Raw genomic sequence first — 24803 nt, forward strand, 5'->3', positions numbered from 1 at the left:
AAATGTTGTACTCAATTTTTCTAATACATTCGTACAATATATGAATATAGGCGAAAAGAACATTTTGGGTTAATGGAATTATCTCTCATTGAGCATCTTTTAGAAATCTATAAAATTCCTGTTCTGTTGGGTACATTCTTTGGCGTCACGATCATTATAGAAGCGCATGTGCATTACCATAAATTGCAAAGTATGCAGAATGGAACAGAGGTAGTATGCGCAGAAGGAGCGGAAGTGGAGTATGATTATTAGCTGAAGTTAGAACAAATTGTACCAACTGCAAAGAAAAATCCCTATAACAATATCCATCATTTTGTATCACTAGAGACAGGTTTTTCGTGCAGATACTGTGCCCATAAACGTGGAACAGGAGGAGCCACGTGACTGGGAAAGTAACCAATCAGCTGTTTAACTTTGTCGTGCCGCCAAGCTCGTCTCTATTCTGTACTGTGCACGCGGAAGCTAGATTTTCGTGCGATATTTTTGCATGCAGACAAGTATTTCCTTAAAATGCTCGTTTCGGTACGATAAAGAAACAGCTGACTTTTACTTTCACGCGTGCATTAGAACGTTCTTTAATCCGTGTATCGTCAAATTCTGATCTTAAATGGTTCTATATCATAGTCGCCATTTTGGTGATAGACCGAGCCAAGATTAGCGAGTGTACCTATGATCTTTTTATTTTCACTCGGCATTCGGTCGATCGTCGTGATCGTCGGTGACGCCGGGACGGAATTCTAACCTCGAGGATGACGCAACAAAACAAAACGATGAACTTTCTCATACATGACGCGAACGGTGAGTATGCCGAGTGCGCGCCAATTATCAGCATGCCTCGCTTCGATGATAGTCTCAATTTTCTTTCATTTCCATTGGAGATCGCTTGGTTCCACTATTGTTATTTCTCTCCTTAATTCATGCTCACTTTCCTGTTATTTTCTGACTGATTCCTTTCAATTATGAGTTCCTGTTAGTTCTTTTCTTTTCTTATATTCATATATGGTCTTATATCATGTTTTTCTAGAAAATATTTGTATTGCTTTTAAGATGATAAGTTTTTACTTTCCCTCCAATTATGGGATGAATCAATCTAACTTCTTTTCAAACTATGCAGCTCTATTTACCTTGGAATAGGTATATATTACTTGTTTCTCTTGATTGCTCAGCCGAATGGATCACTCTCACTTCCTTATGCTTTATTTGAATACAGAGATCCTATTTAAATTAATATTTGAATTCAATTGAATTATAAAGATTCAATAGGATCAATTTGTTTAATGCACTGGAAACTGATAAGTTTTTGATGTTGTGCAAATGCCCATGTTTACTTCATTAGTCAATTGATAGTAAAAGTAATCTAAAGAACTTTCATGATATGAAATTCCAATGAATTATTTTATGTTAATTTGTAACAGTTATTCATATCTTTTTATAACTAATTTGGAAGAAACTAATGTATTTTGTGCTTTTTTTTTAATGTCAAACTTAACAATAATAGAAAACTTATACATGTTTTAGGTCACCCACAAGTAATAAAGGTAGTGCAAAGTACAGCCAATAAGGCATTGGGTGGTATTGTCAGTACAACAAATGCAGGTGGCCTTAAGGTCTTTAAGACTCCGAGCCAAGAATCTCAGGTAAAATTTAATAATTTGATCTGCCATTTCATTAATTCTTTCTACAACTAGTTGATTCATAAATAGATATAATTCTATGCTTTAACAATAAGTCTAATACATCTTTGCCTTTAGGTTTTGTCATCTAACGCACAAGTTCTTAAAACTATCAGTTTGCAGAGTCCTTCAACTCCTGGCCAAAGTAAGTACTTTAATAAATAAATAGACCCATGTTTGTTATAAGTTTTTATGCATCTATTATATGTTTATATGTAACCATTAGAAGTAAACAAAAAAAAAATTTTTTTTATTTTTCTAGGATTGGTTACAATACCATTACAGAATACAAAGTTAGCAACAACAAAAGCTGGTGAACCTGTATTGACCAAGACCATTCAGTTGACATCCGCACAAATGGTAAAACTTGTATGAAAATATTTTTTCTTTATTCATATTTTAAAGTTGAAAACGAAGTATTATTACATTGTTTCTTTTCTTCACTTTATTTTCTCAGAGCGATATAAAACAGGCAATAGTGTCTCAGCAACAGCAACAGCAACAATCTGGTAATCAACAACTTGTAAAGGATGCAAGTGGAAAAACATATATCAGTCCAATATTGGATCACAGTGGTTCCAGGAAAAGGCAGGATGTTGAGGGTGGCGATTTTGTACCAGAGTAATAACTTATTTTTATTATACGACTTTTTATAGATAAAAAAGAACTTATATGATTAAATGTATAAATTTATTTCTTTATAGTAAACGAAGAAAAACAGAGAAAGTAGGCAAAGGATTACGTCATTTTTCAATGAAAGTTTGTGAAAAAGTTAAAAAGAAGGGAACAACGTCGTACAACGAAGTTGCAGATGAACTTGTTGGAGAATTCACTAATCCTGCTCATATAAATTCTTTAACAGATCAGGTACACTTTTCTTTTCATTCTTTCATAACAAAAACATGACTTGATAGTATGATTTATTATATTTTACTTATAGCAATATGATCAAAAGAACATTAGAAGACGTGTTTACGATGCTCTGAACGTTTTAATGGCGATGAATATCATTTCAAAAGAGAAAAAAGAAATTAGGTGGTTAGGTTTGCCAACTAATTCTCTTCAGGAATGTTTGGCACTTGAAAAAGATAAAAAGAAAAAGATCGAGAGAATCAAAGCGAAAACGCAACAATTGCACCAATTGATCCTTTCGCATATCTCCTTTAAAAACTTGGTGGAACGTAATCGTGCCAATGAGAGTCTGCGTGGCCCACCAAAACCAAATTCTGCCATACAGCTGCCATTCCTGATTGTGAATACTAGCAAAAAGACTGTAATAGATTGCAGCATTTCGAATGACAAGTATGATACTTAATATTAACAAGCTATGATTTTATCGTTCTTAATATTTAATTTTAAGTGGAAATAATACTAATGTGTCTGTTTTAGAACCGAGTACCTGTTCAATTTTAACGATAAGTTCGAAATTCATGACGATATTGAAGTTTTAAAACAAATGGGTTTAGCTTTCGGTAAAAAATTTGTCTGATATTTTAATAAACCTTTGATAACATTTAACTAATCAGAAATAATAATTTTTAATTAGGTTTAGAAAAAGGCGAGTGCACTGAAGAAAATTTACGAAAAGCTAAATTAATGGTTCCAAAATCTTTGGAAAAATATGTGGAACGTATGTATTATTTATAAATTATAAAACGAGATATCAAGGTGTTCAATGAAGTTTTGGGTAGTTATCAAGCTCATAATTTTTATTATTTTATATTAGAGCTGGCATCTGGTGATTTGGAAAAATTCATCCCAGTGACCATTCCTGGACCAAGTACTTCAATGGAAGACCTGGACACGAAGTTGGAAGGTTCTCGACCTCCTTCATCTTCTCACACTTCACTTTCAGAGGATGTTCTATCGCCACCCTCGCAGTATTATTCCGAGGAAGAAGACGAAGAGGAAGAAAGTGATCAGGATGACCAAGCCGATAGTGATCTCGAAGTTAACTAGCACTCCGAACGATTTTCTCGGGGCTGGACTCAGGGTACATATATGTTTATCTAAGGGTACGTTTAGACTGAACGAGAACATTCGTTCATGTTCGTTTAGTGTAAACGGCACATCGAGTGAATTGTTCAGTCATATCGAACTACGAAATACATGTGAAAATTTATAAAGTTTAAACGAAGAGTTCGAATGTTTAGTGCGGTGAATTGAAACGTGTTAATTTGTAGTTGCAAGAGTGAACATCCGTCTGGTTGGTGTAAACGCGCCCTAATATAAATAATTATTTTTTAGTAATTTGATAGAGGATAATTATTGTAGATGTACCATTAATGTTCATCGAGCTAAATACCATTTTTATTATAGGATACTCGTCACTGTTAGCAGCGTACTCGACATGGTCGTCATCGATATCGCTCTCAAGAACATCATTCTCGTACGCAATCAAGATGCGGACGAGTACCGGTAATCGAGGATCTCGTGAAAGTGGAGCCTCATTACCACCGTTGATAAAAGTCTGTTAATGTGAAATGAGGATGGTCAAAAAATGAATTAAATGTCGATTGGGGCCAAGGAGAAACACAAAAAATGCAAGAAACAAATCGCGTAGGGATAAAACTCAAAAAGCTTCAGAACGTCTCGTTTAAAAAAGGGGACTATCGATGCATGACGATCGACAGGATCCATGATTATGCGGCGCGACTGAAACCCGGGGTGCTATTTTAATTGTGCATCATCTTAACAGGTTTATATGACTAGCATCTATGTATTGTAAATTATAATCTTTGCAATGATATCGATATTAATGTGTACGAGACATTATGACCAGTACTCATTTTCTTATGGCACGTTTATAATTAATATCGCCCAAACTAATGTACCAAGATAAATGGTATTCTGGAATGCGGGCGCACGTCTGATTCAATTTCGAACTAAAAATAATAAATTGTAATAATGTTAATGCATTGTGTATATCAATTTCTTTTCCTTTATATGTTTAATTATTTCTCATTCGATAAAATTTTTGCTTGTTTTAGGTTCACAATTATAATAAAATATTATAAGTACATAATTACAATATTAAATATTATTTTAACTTTAATCTTTTTATAAGTATTTGTATGGGTCTATATATTATACGTATTAATATTAATTGCAACTCTGTTACTGTTATCTTATCATTTTAAATAAAAGATGATAGATTAATACTGGCAACTTATAGACATTAATATGATTCATATGTTCTATTATCATCACTTACTACAAATTTGTAACAAGAAATACGTTTTAATTGAATGTAACTTATGGCCATGATAGTTATTGATAATCTAATAGTTCACACATTTTTATTCAAGGTCATCGTCATCATATAGATCATCAAAATCTAAAAACAAAATTAATTAGTACTCATAAACATTATATTATCAGCAATAATTAAATGGCAGATAAATATTAATTAAGTACCATTAAAAAAGTCTGCATGTACTGCTTTTTCACTTGCAGTAAGATCGACTAATAAGCGACTGCCACCGACCTAAAACAGTTTTTGTTTATAAATTATTTAAAACATAAGATGAAACGAACTCAACTGTCAATATAAACATAACCTCAGCATGGTAATACAATTACCTCCTCTAATTCAATGTAAGATCCGGCGCCGTCCGGAAACATTTCATCAGCTACAAGTGTGGGTTTCATTTCGTTATCAATTTTAACTAAATAAACACTCCGTAAATAATTTAAACTAGACGATTGTTTCTATTTTGACACAATAACCTTATATTAGCAAGTAACACAGTGTCATGACTCGTTATCTCGAAATCGAAAATTGCTAGCACTGCCATCTAGCGTAAATGGCACCACATACAAAAAACCACGAAATTTGAATTCTTTAACAAAACTGTTATCAATAATTGCGACGTTATTCAAGATTACACAAGAAAAATAAATTTAATAAAGATATTTTATGTAATATTCTCGATTAAACATATTTCATCGTTGCAATAAAAGGGTCGAGGGTTAAACATGATGCAATTCAACAATTTTCATCGATTTTTTTTAAAAAACTGTAATTATTATTAATCGTAATAATATGATTATTGACAATGACGCGGCTATGTGCACATTAAAACACCTTAATCCGTATCTTACAAGACCAGCTTTTCTTTTACATTATATACAGTAGCTAAATATTGTATTATTTCACTTTGCAATATAATAAAACTATTTATATATTTATATATTTATATATGCACGTATGTGTCCTGAATCGTTGTAAGCATCCACATTTCCTTTCCTGTTTTTTATTTTTATTCTGCAACGTGGATACGTACAACGAGTTATGAGAAATTCATTGTTATCGGTTTTTTATGCTTAGCGTAAGTAAGAAACGAGTCGAAATTATAACGATTCCGCTTGGCTCTCCTTCCTCTGTACAACGCAATAGGCTCCGCTTATCGCCGACAAGTTCTCTCCGGCTTCCAGGGCGTACAATGTTATTCCTCTTCTCAGAATTTACGACTCTAATCAATTAACATTTTTCTATTTGATCCTAGAACCAGTCGATCTTCAATTTTTAAAACAATTCAAGTTAATCTTATTTTCTGTTATTTACAATTCCATAAACGAACTTATTTATAGCTGCATCAATTGTAAAATTATACAAACAACAAAAATGTACTTGTATAAAAAACGTGGACGACTTCCTGTATTTTTACTGTGTAGCAATATTTAGAAATACAATGATCCACGTACAAACGTAATTCCTATATCCTTTATAATAAATCGTACAATAAAAATTGTGTGTTACATTGCAGAGATCCTTGAGCTAAAAGTACTTCTAAGTGATTGCAGTGTTCTAAATTATTATCAGATTAGACGCTCAAGTATTAGTCTATGTATTTCTAGCGTATTGCACCGTTATTTATAATAATTATATCTTATTAAAAACGCTATTAGAGTTTCACTGCGTACATTGTCACAAAAACCTGTCACATTCAAATTAATTTCACAACAAGTACAGTTAGAATGCTGTTTTTGTAATTCTAAATTCCATCATACAGATTTCATCTTTCTAAAATCGATGTACATATATGTACACGTATGTACATATACATGGATCGTCAATAATTTAAAACGTTAAATACTGATTTAAAAAAAGAAAAAGAACAATCATTTAGCTCAGGAATCTCTCGCTTGTTGGATACGGTACTTCTAAATAGAGGAACTCTCTTGTACGCATAAAAACGGTATAGATATATAAAAAAATACATGAAAACTATGGCTAAATCAACTCGCATCCACATTGTTTATTTTTGGATGTAGTATACGATACTCAAATCCAAGTTAACTTGAACAAATAGTTCCTGTTGTTCAAAATAGTAAGTATGTAAGGAAAAAGTATGATTTGATCTGACTGGATCTAGGGTCAAAGTTACTTATATACCGGTCCGCGCAGAGAAATTCCGTACCCCGGATTCCGAGCGTAGAAATTACGTTTCCCTTCGTCAACACAGCGAAGGAGGAAGCAGAAACAAGTACGTTATCTCCACCAAAAGGAGGAAGATCCTTCCTCTGTCACTGGCGCCATGGCGGAGGGTCCAACGAGGACAAATTCTTTTTTTTCTTTTTCAACACACTGCACACTCTGAATCGAGCACGAACGATATTTACGCTTATTATGCACTTGGATGCAACGTAGGCTTCCTTCGGATAAGGACGGTACACAGGCAGCACACTACCTCTATTTTCGCTTTTGGGAGAAATAAATTTTCAAATTTCACTAATTTACTAAATCCAAAATTTTCAAATTCTCCAATTGTTAAATAGACAAATTTTTAAATTCGCGTGAATTTAAAAATTTCCAAATCTCTAAATTTTCTGATACAAATATTTTTAAATTCTCGAATTCTTCAATTTTGAAAGCCCAATTATCAAAAGTTTCAAATTCTCAAATTTCTGCAGTAGATTTGAAAATTTGGAAATTAACGAAAAGTGAAGAGTGACCGTCTTCGATATCGACGCTTTTCCTACAGAAGCCAACAATGCTCGCCAGTGTATGTTTCTCGGTATAGTTCTTCAAAGAACATCCAAAAGGACATTCTCGTGTCCACGTTACGCAGTCATCTTGTAAGACACGCGCATGTCAACGTTCGATGAGATTACTTTATATCGATCAAAGTAAAAACGTAAAAACAAAAAAATAAGGAGCGAACGAACGACGAACTATATCGTGTTATAAACTATATACTACCGTATAAAAACGTACCTCAATTCTGTATAGAACTTATTTACACTAAAGAATAAATTATTAACATTGTACTTTGTGTAAAATATACTTCATACATATATATATATATTTATAATATATAATATCAAAATGAATGGATAAAAACGATGAGAAAATGCGTATTGATAGTTTTTACGAATTTGCTTTGATAATACTACGACGATCTAAATACGTAACTATTAAACAAGATCTCCCGTTAAAACATGATACAAGACGACTGCATAATCGTGGACAGATTCGAATTATTGCGACAAAGAGACTATACGATTAATTCGTCTAATTTCATCGAAGAAGCTGCTGCTGCGCAGCAGGATTGTCCTCGTATACGATAAATTACATTTTTTCGGATTTCTCCGCCCGAACGTCTACTATTTTTTTTTTTTGTTTGTTTATATACTATCTCTCTATCGTAATATTCAACCAACGGCCTCGTTTTAAAGGGGAAAGAGGGAGGGAGAGACTCGAGCAATCCAACGGTTTTGGGGGGATACTGAACGTTTCTGCGCGGCCCAGGATTTAATTTGCCTGGAAGATCGGACCGCGTGGTAAAACACAGCCATCACGTAAGCTTCGCACTGATTATAAAATCTTTCACGCCCATTCTCGCACAATAACTCTTTCTCTTATTCTCGCCTGGCATACACACTCACGCACACAACTCTCTCCTCGACTTAAACTAAATACAATCGTAAATTACAAGTATGTACAATTAACTAGTTCTTACTGCGAAATTAATGGCGAGGCCGTTCACGAAGTTATCGCGAGAATTCTTGTCCTGTCTCGTTTATCCTTTTGTACGCTAAATACGTTACACGTGCGCGCGTACATCGATGTTCGAAAAATTTGCGAACGAGAATTAAATTAAATATTTTATAAGATATCGGAGAGTTTCGTGATCTTCGTGAACGGCTCCGATCCGTGTTTCTTCGATCAGATTTTTCCTTAAGGAAAAAAAACATAGACATCTCGTCGCCGCCGCGAAATGGCACGCCCATTTTTTCGTCTCTCGAGTATTGTTTAGCGTTTTAAGAATAAAACCGAATGTTCTCGAGGAGCATAGGTTCTTTCTTCCTTTTAACGTCGGAGAATGTCCTTTGAAGCGAGTCCGATACGAGTATATCTTAGAAGTTGCTACCACCTTGTTCCCTCTCTTGCCAAAATCACCGTTTTCGTTTTGCGTTTCTGTTGCCGTAAGAAGGTGAAGTTTATTAAAATAAATTCATTAATTAATGGTGAATAAAGAATAACGAACTTGTATGTATATATAATATATATATATGTATAATATAACGTGATAATAATAATAAAAAATAAAAACATAATTTATAAATATTATCAACAGAGCGCAAGTATCTTTCTCTATTTTATATATACAACTTTGTAAAATCTTGCGGGAAATCATAAAAAAAATTCTATATCAAATGACTTTTGCGTATCGTAGGTCTAGCGGGAACTATTTATTTATATCTATAATTCATTTATTCATTGAGCATGACTCTATAAAATCTATACTTACTAAGTTATTCGAGTAAAATAATGTTTTATTATAGATAATTTTCATTAACAAAATAAAGAAAAAACTAAAAAAACAGTTTGGTTTAAAACCATGATATATTTTAAAACGTGTTGGTTCACGGTTTGGTCCACTAAGCCAACGATACGAACTAACTAGGAATGTGCGGGTATCCGACATTTTGGGTTCGAGTCGAGTTGGTGAAGTCAAACGGGTTCAGAAGAGTATGCGACATACGGACTCGGGTAGAGACAAAGTCAAAATATTTATATTGTTCAAATACCCTTCTATAAGTTGTATCATATACTTCATACTTACGATTCATTTTGAAAGTAACAATTTTTCAAATATATAAATTTAGAGATTTCTAAATTGTAAAATTTTAAATTCCCAAGTCCTCGAATTTGCACTTTATCGAGTCTTTAATTTCCTAAGTTTACAAAATTCCTAAGTCTCTATGTCCCAAATGTGAAAAGGTCCAAACCCAAAAATTTCAAGTCCAAATTTGAAAATGAGATTGCTACCCAAGAATCCATATGTTTTAGGTCCTCGTCCGATCTCGTCTGACTTCTTCCGACCCACCCCGACAGCTCAGGTACCCTCCACGTTCGATGACCCACACATTCCTAGATCCAACAGATGATAAAATTGTCTTTTTAAGAATAAGGCAGTACCTCGGTCATTTTGGAGCTGTACAAATTGCGGAACGGTTTTTTCACCTTATAACGGCAACGTGCTTTCACAGCTAGCAACCGGAAACAAGCGTGTATCGAGTCCGTTTCTCAATCGACTGTAAACATCGTACGAGCACCGTGTTGTGTCCTCTGCTCCGTTACTCCACGAGTATCATTAATTATCACCTAACTTGGCATCCTTGTGGTATACTTGTCGCGGCAGGACACGCGGAGGAGTCTCTTTGCACGGAACTATTGTTCTCCTCCTCTTCTTCCTCTTCCTCTTCCCTGGAGGACTCTTCCTCCTGGCTTTTCATCGGTGGATCTCTCGTCTCTTCGTTCGAAACTTCGGAACTTCGCGGTTTCTCCGTAGTTAATGGCTCCTCGCCATGGATCGGCGAGCCCTTAAGCTCGTAACCCTCCTGGCAACGCGTCAATTTTAACCTGATCGGCGTGACCTTGGCCGAACGAACGTTCCTAGGCGCGCTGCCACCGGTGTCGGGGTCGGTAGGCTGTTTCTCTTCCATGTTGGCAGCTACTGCGGGATAGACAGGCTCGTCCTTGGCTGGTTCCGGAGGCGGAGGACCTACTCTACTGTCAGTCGGATGTCGTTCCTCTTCCTCTTCCTCTTCTTCGTCCGTGAGCAAGATCGGCAAGTCGTCGGGAGAGTCGTTGCCTTTGCCCAGCGTGATGATCAGCTTTGGTGGGGCAGCACCACCTTCGAGGATACGCACCCTGGCTTCCTTTCTGCTCGATTGACGTTTCTTTCTCTTACCGTTCTTATCCTTCTTACTCTTTGCTCTAAGTTTCTCGTCGTTGTCGAAACCAGCCATGATCATGCGTCTAAACTTCATACTTTCTCTGCGCAACTCCTCGATGCTCGGTGTACTGCTAGGAATGCTGCTCAGCCGTTTCTTCGGCGGTCTGATTCTGGTCCTGTCGTCCTGGCCGCTCTCCTGGCCACCGATAATGCTATTGCCGATCTTTATTTTCAATTTCGGCGGACCACTGTTCGAGGTGGTAGTCGTGGTCGTGGTCGTCGTCGACCTGCCGCCACTACTCTGCCTTCCTCTCCTGCGATCCGTGTTACCGATCGCGGCGTTACCGCTGGAACCAGCACCGTTCGCTGCGCTGCTTCGTCTCCTTTCGACGCCTCCCTCCTCCTCGTTGGCGTCTAAGAAGCCGGCAGGCCGTTCTTTTCTTCTCTTCTTCTCCATGTTCGCGTCGACGACCGCCTTGTAATCCTCTCTGGTAGGTATACTAGTCATCGAGGCGACAGCTTTCGGTATGGTGATCACCGTACGGTTGATGGGTGGCATGATGATCGGCGCGGACGTGGCAAGATTTCCGCAACCTGGCTCGTCCATATTCATGTCCTGAGAGCAATACTGTCTAAGCAGCTCCTTCTTCCGCATTCGCCTGAGGTTCGAGGTTCCGGAAGCGACGGAAGCACTGGTGGCAGCCGGAGCAATTATCACGGGTGCTTGTTGAGCAAGCGGTGGTACCGATGAGGCAGGAACATAGTTCGCATCGAGGAACGGACCTTTGATCTTCACCTTCAGTTGATTTCTCGAGTCCGTCAAAGAGACCTTGTTGGCGTCCACAAAGCCGGAAGACGACGCGTCGATGCTCGCGTCGAAGTTCGGCTTCGAGCAGTCTTCTTGACTCTGTTTACCGATCAGCGCGGATCTTAACTCCTTCTCGAGGTCCTCCTCGATGTCCGGAAGAGCAGGATCGCTCGCCGAAACACCAGCGAAAGATCCCAAGAAATGATTCTCGTACGTCTGACCATGTAGTGTGGAAGAACTTGAAGCGTCGAGGGTAGAATTGTAAGTTCTCATGTCGACGGGACCAGGAATAACCGGTAGGACGGTATCGAAGCTCTGTCCAACGTTTGACTGACTCTCGACAACGGTGGAGTCGTCGTGACCAGGGGAACAAGAGAGTCTCCTGTCCTCCAAGTACTTTCTGGTACCTCCAGGACTGGAAAGTCTCGATTGAATGCTCTCTCCGGAAGCCAGGACAGCGGAGTCCCTTCTCTCGATGCCCGCTGCCGCGGCGTCCGTCGACTTCTTGCGTTCCCTCATGGTACGCAGGTCGGCGATGTTCGCCTCGCTGGTCGAATCCTCGTCGGAGTCGAAATCGTACACCGTGCCGACTAGTTTGTTCTGAATGGAATCATCGTGCTGGCTGATACTAACACCAGAGACCAGTCCTGCGTTTTGACCGCTTCTACCTCGTCCCCTACCTCGGCCTCGACCGCGTCCCCTGTAACCGGAGTGTTGCGATGAATTCTTAGCGCCTCTACCGCGTCCTCGTGCCCCAGGAACGCTCTTCTGAGCTTCCTGTCTCGGGGACTTCCCTGGAGACTTCCCTTGCAGAGACGTAACTCGGGCCGAGGTCCTAGTAGGCTTCGAAGGTGATTTCTTCCCGGAGTGCTGACTCTTTCCGTCCGGCAAAACTTCCTGCAGATTCTCGACGACGGTGTCGCTGACGTGACTCTCTGGTGCTACGGTGTTCAAGAAATTCATGGGCAAGGAAGGTGATTCGGTGACCTGAGTTTGCAATTGTTGCTGTGTCCTCTCGATGGTTTCGGCAGGTGGGGCGGTAACTTGCGGTGGTGGTGGAGGTGGTGGCGGTGGCGGTGTGGCTATTTTGGTAGGCGATACCATGGCTGCGGTGAGCGCCATGTTGTGCGAGGAAGACGTGAACGCTGCAGTACATGGTGAAGCCTGTAGATTTAACGAGTCCTCCAGTGGTTTCACGTGCGGCAACAACGACTGTGCTGCTGGGAAAGCTGCGCCGAATGCCGGTGGAAAAAGGGCTGGCCCGGGTGAAGGATACGGTAACGGCGCCGCGCACGACTGCGGCGGAAAGAGACTTACCGGGCCGGTACCGTAGCTCGAGTCCGCGTAATACGTTGCTTCGATCGAGCACGGTGGAAAAGGAATGCCCGCTACGTTTTTGTACGGTGGAATGGAATGATCCTCTGCGGACGAAGCGGAGGTGATCGAAGAAGACGTAGACCTTCGAGACGGTAACACCTGACTCTCTGCCCATCGGGTATCTGGACGACCGTTCAAGTCATTGTATGGTGAATTGTGATCGTATTCTTGATGCCTGACGACGTCTTCCTCTTTCTCGAGTACTCTGTCCATCATCTCGGCGGCCTGATCGTCCTCCGATGCTGGCAATCCGATTAGATGTCTATTCACCATTTCCATAGGGTTCTCCTCGGGTATCTGTTGATTGAGCATCGTTCTTTCATGAGGTTCTTGTTGACCATGAAGCATGGAGTGCGATTGCTGTAAAAGATATTGTTCCTGTATACTCGGCGCGTTCAAATGAGTGCGTGCGATCGTTTCGGGATCTTGAATGGTTTCATTGGGAAACTGGTGGTTGCCGTATCGATGATTCTGAGTTTCCATCAAAGCATTAAGGTGTTGCACGTCGCTGGGTTCGAAACTGTTGATGCTCGGCGGAACCCACCTCTCGTCGGTCTCCGCTCGATCGAGCTTCGCCCGCTCCACCAAACTGACTTTGTTCGCCTCACGATCCTCTTCGTAGGCCGCGTATCTATCGTTACCGCTCGAGTAACACGTTTTCCGTTTCTCTTCTATTGTATTTTTACAGCTACTGGGATGTGCTTCGTTAGTGATGATTTCTTCTTCAGGAATTTCAACGTTATTCTTCACGTTCATAACTGGCTCTATGGACTCTAGGATTTTCACCTCCTTTTCTTGTGGTTGCTCGTGTTGCGGCTGTTGTTGAAGTTGCGGCACTTGTTGATGCTGTAATTGCGATTGTGGCTGTTGCTGCTGCTGCGGTTGTTGTTGCTCGAACGTCTTCTCTATCGGTGGTTCCTCTTTTTTGATTTCGCCGTCTACAGGTACTGTCTCTAATTCAAACTGACTAGAATTTGATTTCTTCGAGAGTTCCATACGCAATTTCTCGACGAGATGGAGCGTTTCTCTAGCGCTATCTTCCTTCGAATCTTCCTTGAACCACAGTTCGTTGTTGAAGGAGAAACTCAACGGTACGCCCCGTTCTTCCACGTCCCTAGATATACCAAATCCGTCCTCGTTCACCATCTCCTCCGTCAGCATATCTTGATCGAAATCAAACAATTCCGAGACACTCGCATCTTTCCCATGCTGCGGCGAGAAGATCGATCGGTTAGCCGATTTTCGCCTCTTTTGATGTTCTTTCTCCAAATTGTCAACTCTCTCCGAAACGGATTTAACATTCTCTTCCTCGTTGTTCTCTTTAGGAACGTTCTCCTCAACTGGTATGTTTTGTAACTCAACATTGGGTGGTTCAATTGCGTTCTCCAGATTTCTCTCCGTTTTCTTCTTTCCGACTGCAAGTTTCTCGATCTGCGGCACATCAACGATATCCTTCTTTATTTGCTCCTCCTCCAACTGTTCTTCCGATTTCGTCTTTTCGACAGCAGCCTCATTCTCGTTGACGTGATTCTTGTGGTCCTCGTTCTTCACACTGTCTTTCATGTGCTTACTTTCATCTATCGGTTCTTTAATTTCCTTCTCTTCGTCGCAAACAGTTTTTTCCAACTTCACCTCCGAATGTTTACTCCTCGACATCTTATCGTGGTGCTCGCGTTTTTCCAAAAGTTTATCCAAACCCCTCAACGATTTCTTCGGGCTGTCTCTCTCCGCTCTACGTTGTTTCATTTCCTCTTCCAAAGTATTGATCGCATCCTTGCCGCCAAACTTCTTAACTTTCTTCTCGTCGGTTTTCGAACAACTCTCCGGTTCACTGGTCTTTCCTTGCTCTACGACCGCTGGTTCATCCTTCTTAACCTCCTCCTCGTCCTTCTTTTCGCTCTCCTTGACAGACTGCTTCTCGTTCATCCGCTTTTCCGGCTTTTTAACCGCCTCTTTCCCGGTCTTTTCATCTTTCGCAACAGACTCGTTCTGTTTTCGCTTTCTGCCTTCGGATTTAGCTTTCTTTTCTTCTTTTCTTGGCACAGACTGCTGCTTACCGGCTTGAACCGACTTTTTGGCAGGTCTGGACCCAGAAACACTTCTTGCCCCATCATGATCTCCAGACCCAACGAGCAGATCCTCATCAACCTCCGTTCCGGTGGCTGGTTGTTTCTTGCTATCTCTTTGATCTTGCTTTTTGACACTTGTACTTGTTTCTTGTTGCTGACATGGTTGTTGTTGTTGTTGCTGGGATGGTGGTGTTGGTTGTTGTTGTTGCGGTTGCTGTTCCTTGGCGATTCTACGAGGTTCCTCTCTCTCAGTAGGCGGCTGAAACTCTGGTCCCCGCCGCCCGTCGGAAGTTTTAAGCTTCTTCTCGGGCAGCTTCTTGAGTTTCCGCCCTGTAACTGATTTCCTCTCGGCCTCCTGTTGTTCAGGCGATGTTTTAGATTGTTGTTGCTTTTTATTCGCCATGGCTGTTGCAGCTGTCGCGGCCGTTTTGCTCTTCGTTCGATTACCACTATCACTTTCGCATGAAGTACTGGAAGAGGAACCATCTATCGAATCGTCAGAAAGTTTTCTACGTCCAGGGTTCTCAGAGTCACTACTGCTTTCCGTGGAACTACTGTAACTATTGCTACTGCTGCTACTATCACTGTTACTTGAAAGTACCGACGACTTTCGTTCGCTCGGTTTTCTGGGTCTTCTAGGATGATTGTCCTTTGTGAGGACCTCTTCCTTTCTCGAAGAAGACTCGTCCTTTTTCGTGGACAATTCTTCTTTTCTAGAAGCTTCTTCCTTTCTGGAGGATAAGGAGGACGACGACGAAGAAGAGGATGACGACGATGAAGACGAAGAAGAGGATGAGGATGACGACGACGATGACGATGTTTCTTCTTTCCTCGCAGGAAGTTCTTCCTTTCTGGAGGATGGATCGTCCTTTCGAGCTTCTTTTTTCTTTCCAGTCTCCGGGGATTCCTTTTTCGATCTACCGTCTAACGTTTCCGGCTCAACTGGTTGAGTAGGTTTATTGCCCATGCCGCTTTTTATGTGCTCCGCAGCCTTCTTCGCAGCTTGTCTTTGCGGCACGTACGCTAAAATTTCCGTTCCATCTCCGAAATCTTTATCGAAATCGTACACATCGTTATTTTTAATCTCCTTCGATGGTTTGTTTTCTCTTTGTTTCTTAGGAGGACTTTTGTCTTTTGATTGCTTCGAAGAGGAGCACTTTGAAAGTTCCTCGACAGGAGACTTAACCACTTCTGGGTTAGACTCAGGCACTGGGTTTTCTTTTTTGCTCTGTTGTGTGCGCTGCATGATTTCTGAAGCCTTCTTCGCTGCCTGCCTTTGCGGTACAATCAGTGCAGAAGGTATATATTCTTTCTTTTTAGTACTGACTTTAGTTTGATTCTCTTTATTTTTCGTCCCCGTATTGTGGTACGTGGATTCAGAATGCCTAGAGTCTTTACCGAAGCCTTTTTGTGAATTTTTCGATAAATTTGCCGCGGAAAATTCCTTGACAGCTGCTTTCGTGATTAACACTGCTGAATGAGAGGTGTGTTCTTGGGAATCCGAGTCTGTATCTGAATAAATTGCCGAAGCAGCGAGATGCTTGGTCGTTCCGGCGTTTAACGTCAACAGTTCATCGCTTTCACTGCCAGAAGCACTTCCTAATTCTTTTTCCATATGTTCAAGCGTGTGTGATCTACTATTCACGAGTTTTTCATTTTCACTGTTTTCTTTAAGCGTCGAATGTAACTTATCTGTTGAACGAACAGTCTTTTTCGCTTTTCTACGCGATAACTTTTTCGACGGAACACTGGTGGTTTCTTCTTCGGTACTCGAGTCACTCTCAAGCTTCAGATTCTTCGATTTCTCGGATGTTTTCGCTTTCGTTGCGTCCGTTTCACTGCTACTAACAGACGATAAATCACTGCCGTACAGATTCTTTCTTCGGACGGAGCCGTTGAAATATAATTTTTTACTAGAGGCACCATTGAAGTCCTGCTGCTGTTGTTGTTGTTGCTGCTGTTGTTGTTGCGTCTTCTTCTCGTCACTAGTTGGAGAATCTATACCAGCGATTCGGGCAACGATAGTGTCGAAATCATGAGTGTGGTCCTCTGAGTCTGGATGAGAATAGAGGCGGTCATAAATCGAAGGTCCATGATTAGCTTCCATCACGGCAGCGGCAGCTTCCGGTGGTAAAGGTGGTCCGGACATTACTAAAGCTTGTTTGTGGAAAGTTTGTTCTCGTAGCCTGAGAAAAGACCGACAGAGTTTTTCTCTTCTACCAACCATGTAACACAAGTTTCTGACTCTTTCTAAGTCTTGGCGAAGTTGAACGAACGTCCGCATCTTTTCAAGATCGGCTGCCTGTCCTTGATTGCGTGAGCCACTACCAGACAACTCTCCACAACGTGGTGCTAACAGCGGTTTGTTATGGCCAGCCTATAAAATTAAATAAATAGAAATATAATTTACTAATAAAAAATAACCAAATAATTTTATTTTCCTAAACAATACTTACTCTTCTTTTAAGTTTCCAATAATTATATATGTAAACTATGCCTTCGGGATCTACATCCAATTGCTGTGAAGCAATATCCTTCAAACTCACATGTTTGTCGAATTCTGCTTCAATTTCTTGTAATCTGATAACAAAAGAAACGTTTCGTTTAATACAACAAAAATTATATAAAAGTAAATAATAAAGAATAAACATACTTTGCAGCACGTGCTTGATTTTTTTCTTCAGAAGTCATATCCTTTCTCTTACGTCTCCTAGATTCTGCATCTTCAGAATCAGATCCTGCTTTGTCAGCTCCACTTCCTATACTGCCTCCAGTGCCTTGAACTTTATCTTTTGTGTTTGTTCTACTATGTTTCTGGCAGTAGGACTGTAAACAAATTTCATAAATATACCAATTATTTTTTCTTTCAATCATAATTCAGTGTTATTTCATTCCTTTGGTTTAGTGAATGCATTCTGCTATTTTTCATACGCATGTTAAGAAATAATTTATCTTTTTCCTGTAACGATTAAAGTAATAATTCATTTGATAAATACCCTTAACTTTACTCCGTCGTCAGCCATTTCATCCTCAATAATTGCCTTCATCTCCAAACCATATTTGAAGGCACACGTCACGTGATAAGCTGTCTTACACGTCTTTATGCTGCATTGGATACAAGCACCGACCCTTTCTCGACATAGTACACATATTAGAGCCCATCGACTTTGCTGTAATGAAAAATTTGTTACATGAACTTTAATTTATAAATTAGTTTTTTTTTTCGATGATTATAAATTAAATGTAATGTATGTACCGGAATACTGGATATCTTAGTAATAGGTTCCATTCTTTCAACACAGCCAATGCTGACTTCTGGGATCCATAAAGCACAAGAAACATGAGCCCACTTTTGGCCACTACGAGTACATTTCATAGCACCACCTTTATTAGGACAAAGAACACAATCTGGTCGTTGACTTAGAGAACAAGTTCTGCATAACCATGAACCATCCGGTATCGAAGTAATTCCATAACATGCTTGATGTACACATATGTTGCAGCAGTCACAAAATACCATTTCATTTCCTTCCTCAGAGTCAGGCTAACAACAAAATTTGTTTATATATTAAAATGAAAGAATTTACTTTAAAGAAAATAAACGTTCTAATTTTTAATGTATTTCAAAGTTAATAATTCTATTTATAAATTTACTGGAAAAACACTTACAGATCTACAAACATCACAGATTACGTTCTCGTCATATTCAATACCAAGACCCTCTTCATTCTTTACAATGGTTTGTATTCTTTCCCAACAACGAACTTCCAATTCTTCTATCACGCGTTCTAATTGTGATTCTGTGATAGGTAACTGACCAGCCTAAAATTACAAAGTTGGATATTTTTTTAATTACGAAGAAACATTTATTTTTATACTTTAAGTTAATAATCGTAATTATATTAACTTTAATAACAACGTGCCGTGGTTACTAACAGATCGATTTTTAATCTCGTCTTATGATAATAAACAATAAAAATACAAAATAAATATACCTGTGCACGTTCGCCATTTAATACATCCAACCACGCAATATCAGTATCATCAAGATCATAAGCACAAGCTTTTTCTGCTCGTGCAGGTGTTGTGCTTAAATGATGATCTTCAGGGTTGAAATAATCATCACGAGATATCCTTACGAATTTTTTAGGTCTATAAAAATATTGTTACCAAAGGAAATTACTAAAACAATTTTACAAATTAATCAAATGATAGTAACTTTTGTACAATCTCAAAGTATGTCAGACTTGTATAACAATTACTGCTAATATAATTTTACAATTTATAGTTCATACTGCAATAAGTCTATGAACACAAAAAGTTATTTGAGACTCATTCAACATTCTTTTAAATATTGAAACAAATTCTGATTGAATTAAATTACAAATAAAATATCTGAATGTAACTTACAGTTTGAATTCACTGTGCTGCTTTACAGGTGTTGCTTGAGTGATAGTGACTGTTGGTTCAGGAAGGGAGTCTGGGTTGACAGGTACTTGAACACCTCTCTCCCATTCTTGCTTCCATTGATCAGTAATGACCCAATATTCATTGGGACTTAATGGTTCACTGTCAGGTAATTTCATTGCGCTGATCAAATCCTTACGAAATAATTCTGCGGGAGCCTCAGCAGAGGAGCGATTGTATATACTAGAGATTTTGATGTCACTAAGAGGTCTGGGGGTCCAGGATGCCCCTCCTTGACTGGACGACGCCATCGTCTCCTCCTCTTCTGAGGGGCCCATGGTAGCTGCCAGCGACGTCGTACCCGTCGCTGGACCCAGCCTACATTTGCGCCTTTTGATTGCGCCTGGGCAAGACGCCAAATCATTGTCGTTTCTATTTATTCGTTTGCCTCGCTGTGCCATTCTACTATACCAAATGAGCTAGCGGTACGTGGCACGTGCAGGTGAGCCGCGCACACCCTGTAAAATTTTATTGTTTAAATTATATAAACAATTTTAAAAGAAATAAAAAAAAATTTGTATTCAATTACTCACTACATAGTCGTCCATGTATTTATTATCTAGAAAGTGGATTCCTCTCGGAGCTGTAACAGAAAAAATACAGTTAAGGTACTATCTAATTTCAAATAAAAACAAGGAAATTCAATTAAAAAGTATGTTTCAACAAGTATTAACTTCATCTTGGCACTATAAATGATCCCTGGTGCAAAACTGATAGTTCATTATAAACAAAGAAAGATTTGTACCAATATTATATTATTTTAATAAAAATGTTACACAAAATAAAGCTTTCATGCTATTATACAATATTTGGTATACACGGAACCAAATTGAGAATAAAACAATGTATAAATTCAATAAATTACGCGTTATATCAGACAAATGAAGAATAATGGTTGTTTATCAAAGAAACAGTAAGAAGAAATCATTCTAATCAATAGAAAATATATGTAAACATAATGGCAATGTATAACATTAAACGTGTGAAAAAAAAAACAGGTGGATGCAACTATTCAGTCACATATCACGTGATGCACGCTATAACAATACTTGTAAGATTAATAGCAAGTACTATAACAGGAAAGAAACCATAAAATAAACGTAAGCAACTAGTATTACACAGAGATCACAAGCGCAAGGCACAAAGCATCCCTCCACGAACTGAACTTCCAAAAGTAGCACTCGAGTGTAAGAAGTATTTGGTAACACAAATTCACAATTCTACTAACTAGCTCACACTAACAAGTTCATATAAGAATGGTAAACGACGCAAACACGTTTGAGAGCAGAAAAATCGGACAAAAGGACTGATGGTATAGACCGATTGTATTGCAGGGGGTCTGCGGCCGTTGATCCTCGATGGCCGCCGCGGAGAGGTTATAAATGGGGCAGTCCAGCAGGAAGAGTTATAATCGAAACGAAATCGTTTTCCCGTAACGCAATAGGGCCCTGAGTAGTTGCAAAAGCACAAGGATCCTCGAGAAACTGGTCGCCGTGGCGGGTGGCATGTAAACATTGCGACGGAGTTACTCCGCGGCGACGCTCGAGCGGCGCCGAGGCTCGACCGTGAAGAATCGCCGTAAGACTTTCGATGACTCGACACGAGGAAGTCGAGGCTCGCGGTCGAGAATAGACGTCTAGAAGAAGATCGGGCGGAGAGTCGAAAATGCTCACGGGTCCATTGGGCTGGTGGTGCTCCTGCTGGCCGACAACATTGACAATACAGATGGCGACAGGCTCGACTCGCACACGGATCTCGACGCACACGTATACACATCGGTACGCACACGCAGCCGAATTCGAGCACACATGCACACGATCGTAAGTAAATACGCACACGCGACGTGAACGCACGGGTATGCACGGACGTGAATGTAAACGCACACGATACGGATACGAACACGCGAGCACAAGTTCGACACGCACACGCGGACATGAACACGCACGCGCGCACAAGAGAGAAGACGAACGAAAGAGAGAGAAAAAGATAGAGATGGTCGGAAGGCAGTAAATGCCTTATTATTGATCTATCGACGGAGAGGGTGATTTCGCGCGCGATGATGCACGTGACGAATAATAGCCGGTACGTCTGATCGTGAAGGATCGAATTATTCTTCGATCGGTAGCTCCGAGATGGCAGTAGTCCGAGTACGCCTCTGTCACGGCAGCCTAACCAAGATGTCCTCATTAGCAATTCGAGTCGCAACCGCGACCACCTTGATTTTACTCACTTCGTAGGCCGAGGGCTCCTGTCGAGCTTGCTCGACGCCCTCAAATAGCCTCCGTAAGGACACCCACAGGCTTTCTTCCTCGCGCGGTGCACCAAATCGATATTATATTTACATTAATGTGGATACTGCTGTTTGGCGCCATCATGCCTAAAAAAATAACTGTCTGAGCGCGGAGTCACGTGACCCCGCGACACGGTGAGATCTCAAGATTGCTTTTATCCATAGGCCACGAGAGGCTCTGGGAACAGAGCAGAACATGGAACTAGAAATATAGGGATGGAGTGTAAGGTTGGATTGCTAGTGAAAAAGCAAAGTCAACATGAGAGGACCCTAACAGATTATGCTAAAAACTGATTGGTTATGTCTCTGCGCATGTTGTACCACCATTTATGAAACTAAAACACCAATTGTACATTTTTTTAATTTTCAAACTTAGAAATTCAGACACTTCAAATTTTCTACTTTCGTCATTTAAAAATTTCATATTCAGAAATGTGAAGTTTTAAATTTGATGTTGCACTAAATAACAACCAATTAAACCTAGGCATTGATTTCGCTTGCAATGGACTTCCCCGTCAAAGACATTCTTTGTCCCTATATTTCTAGATCCATGGAACAAAATAAGAAACTGTAGTATCTTCAAAGTGTAGCATTTTTTAAGAAATTTATTAATTATTTGATATTTCTTGTTTTATATATAATTTTTAAAAATACAAATTGTAACCTAGTACTTTTATTAACAAACTAGAAATTACAACAGTACAATCACGAAGTAACTAGTAAAACTACGAACCTCAAAAATTTAATTTTATTTGTACTCGTATTTTATGAAATGTAAATAAATAATACATGTTTTATTAAAAAAAATATTGAACTTTTTAATAGCTATCACATTTGTTTTATGGAATCTTATTGTCTCAATGCAGATATAATTCGCAAAACATTGTATATAAACATTGAAATATAGTACTACTGCAGTTTTGATTTTTTTTAAATACTTATGAAACTTTTATTTATTTTTATTACATTGTCATGAAGATCTAGAACCTAAAATAATAATGATTTTCATTTTAGAATCACTTGTGTACTATTGCATAGGTTATAGCAACACCTATATTACATAAATAGGATAGTAAAAAATTGTATTGAGTATTTTTCATCTTCTCCCGCGTTCAAAAGGACAATAATATATAAATGCACTATTATAACAATAACAATAGTGCTTTCTTTCAATAAAAGGTGCAATGTTTCCTTTATTGTATTTTGAAGATATAAAAATATTTGTTTTTAATTAAATCTGCCTATTTTAAATAATATACTGATAGGAAAAAATTTGCGTGAAGTAATTTACTTACGTTATAGAGGTTATATTTATATTTTCTATTTGTATTGCATCATAAATATATCATTAGTTTGAAACAACAAAAACGGTAAATTTTCTAGAAGTTGGTCTTTAATGGATGATTACAAAAGATGGAACAGGTACTTTAAAAAAATATTTTGTTCTTCCATAACTAAAATTTTACAGTGTAATGTATTATATGACTTTATATTTACAGGACTTAAAAACAAAAATTGATCAAGCTTGTCGTACAGCTGAAGAATTTACAAAACTTTATTATGAAAGTGTAGATAAACGAAGATATGTAAGTAATATAATAATTAATTAATCAACAAAAGTCAGTACTTAAAAATTTTTGATAATTGTTAACTACTTGTAGCTTATATCGAGATTATACTTGGATACTGCAACTTTAATATGGAATGGTAATGGCATTGAAGGCAAAGATAATATACAGAAATTTTGGACAGATTTACCAGTTTCTGTCCATAATGTTTATACATTAGATGCTCAACCAATAACAGGTAAATAAATCATAATTGACCATGATATCAAACATGTAATTCTTCCAAATTTTTAACTAAATCTAGGTGTGGTAATGATTATGGTAGTGTCAAAATTAATACAATTTACCTTAGTCACATAATCTTTTAATATGTATGTTTTTAGGTCCTGACATGACTGATCAACTGACATTTCTGGTTAAAGTTGGTGGACAAGTAAAATACGATGATAAAACATCAAAGCCATTTAACCAGAGTTTCTTGATAGCAGCAATGGGAGATAAGTGGAAGATTGTAAGCGACTGTTTCCGGGTACAAGAAGTATTAGAAAACGTAAATTAAAATATAGAATAATAAATTTGTTTTATAAAATATTCACAAAATCTTTTTGATTCAATATTCCTTTTTATTTCTATCGTCGGTCTTATATCAATGTATAAAGCGATATTAAAATTTTCGTATTAGTGAATCAGTACGTTGGTCGATCATTTAGGAGTAACTTTACACGAGAAAAAACTAAAAATAAATATAGATATAAATACTTAGACATAAATGTTACTATGATACATATCGTATAAAACATCGATTTTATATCCTTTAACGGTTCATCAACTGAAACACTCACTGATTAATAAAATTATGAGAAGTTCTACATATACAAGTTTTTGAATGAAATATTTGTCAATTTGTAGTTCGCAGTTATCTTAATAAAGTTCGGCAAATATTATCTATAATTACCTAAACTTTTGAAGGAATTGTATATAACATTTTTCTATATACATTCACCTGTATTCTATTTCATCCTAACAGATAGATATAAAACCTAAAATAAAACAAGATTTTATATTTAAATATAACATGCAATTATAGATTATTAAGAATTCTCTATTTATAGTTAGATAAAACAGTCTTTATAATGTATGAACTCACTATAATAAGAATCTGAAGTAGTTAAAATGATATACATATAATTAGGCTAAGAAAACCCTTAAAAAGTTATAAAAGAAATTGATACTATAATGTTATATATAATTCCTTGAAAATGATCACGTATTTACAGACAATATTTTGTTGTTGAATATTTGACTTAAACTAGGAATTCGTTAAAACTTCAGTCAAAAATCTGTACATCTAGTGCTTCTCGCG

The 24803-nt window shown here is 38.3% G+C and overlaps 4 protein-coding genes across 15 annotated transcripts; 2 read left to right on the forward strand and 2 right to left on the reverse strand.

Annotated features, from left to right (window-relative positions):
• The first annotated feature begins 374 nt into the window (after nt 1–374).
• Dp (transcription factor Dp) lies at nt 375–4587 on the forward strand. Of its 3 annotated transcripts, none has more exons than XR_001096125.2 (11): nt 375–798; nt 1519–1637; nt 1752–1818; nt 1936–2042; nt 2131–2294; nt 2378–2540; nt 2614–2975; nt 3063–3145; nt 3220–3303; nt 3400–3688; nt 3993–4587. XR_001096125.2 is itself a non-coding variant. In XM_012286450.2 (11 exons), the coding sequence occupies exons 1-10, from the start codon at nt 750–752 to the stop codon at nt 3630–3632; spliced, it is 1431 nt and encodes a 476-aa protein (XP_012141840.1). In that variant the 5' UTR covers nt 376–749; the 3' UTR covers nt 3633–3666; nt 3993–4587. The 3 variants fall into 3 exon arrangements, 2 of the variants coding, with proteins under 2 accessions (XP_012141840.1, XP_003703772.1); XM_012286450.2 differs by having other exon boundaries at nt 376–798; nt 3400–3666; XM_003703724.3 differs by having other exon boundaries at nt 379–798; nt 1936–2033; nt 3400–3666.
• Nucleotides 4588–4855: 268 nt separating this feature from the next.
• Nucleotides 4856–5451, reverse strand: LOC100878966 (COP9 signalosome complex subunit 9). The gene is made up of 3 exons (XM_003703723.3): nt 5256–5451; nt 5091–5160; nt 4856–5010 (listed from the first exon to the last, which is right to left on the reverse strand). Exons 1-3 carry the CDS (start codon nt 5322–5324, stop codon nt 4973–4975), a joined length of 177 nt encoding a protein of 58 aa, XP_003703771.1. The 5' UTR covers nt 5325–5451; the 3' UTR covers nt 4856–4972.
• Nucleotides 5452–5651: 200 nt separating this feature from the next.
• Nucleotides 5652–22035, reverse strand: rno (PHD finger protein rhinoceros). 10 transcript variants are annotated; one of them, XR_013039326.1, is made up of 12 exons: nt 21256–22035; nt 20116–20165; nt 19526–20040; nt 19111–19267; nt 18785–18937; nt 18372–18659; nt 18112–18285; nt 17769–17941; nt 17572–17695; nt 10147–17492; nt 9952–10053; nt 5652–9096 (listed from the first exon to the last, which is right to left on the reverse strand). XR_013039326.1 is itself a non-coding variant. In XM_076535521.1 (11 exons), exons 4-11 carry the CDS (start codon nt 19981–19983, stop codon nt 10284–10286), a joined length of 8736 nt encoding a protein of 2911 aa, XP_076391636.1. In that variant the 5' UTR covers nt 19984–20040; nt 20116–20165; nt 21256–21750; nt 21813–22035; the 3' UTR covers nt 5652–10283. The 10 variants fall into 10 exon arrangements, 4 of the variants coding, with proteins under 4 accessions (XP_076391636.1, XP_012141838.2, XP_012141839.2 ...); XR_001096124.2 differs by lacking the exon at nt 9952–10053; XR_001096122.2 differs by having other exon boundaries at nt 5652–10053.
• An 807-nt stretch (nt 22036–22842) lies between these two features.
• Nucleotides 22843–24031, forward strand: Nxt1 (NTF2-related export protein 1). Its single transcript, XM_003703790.3, has 4 exons — nt 22843–23294; nt 23372–23458; nt 23534–23678; nt 23824–24031. Exons 1-4 carry the CDS (start codon nt 23286–23288, stop codon nt 23997–23999), a joined length of 417 nt encoding a protein of 138 aa, XP_003703838.1. The 5' UTR covers nt 22843–23285; the 3' UTR covers nt 24000–24031.
• The last annotated feature ends 772 nt before the right edge of the window (nt 24032–24803 follow it).

The sequence above is a fragment of the Megachile rotundata genome, chromosome 9, assembly GCF_050947335.1.
Source record: "Megachile rotundata isolate GNS110a chromosome 9, iyMegRotu1, whole genome shotgun sequence".
Taxonomy (NCBI): Eukaryota; Metazoa; Arthropoda; class Insecta; order Hymenoptera; family Megachilidae; genus Megachile; species Megachile rotundata.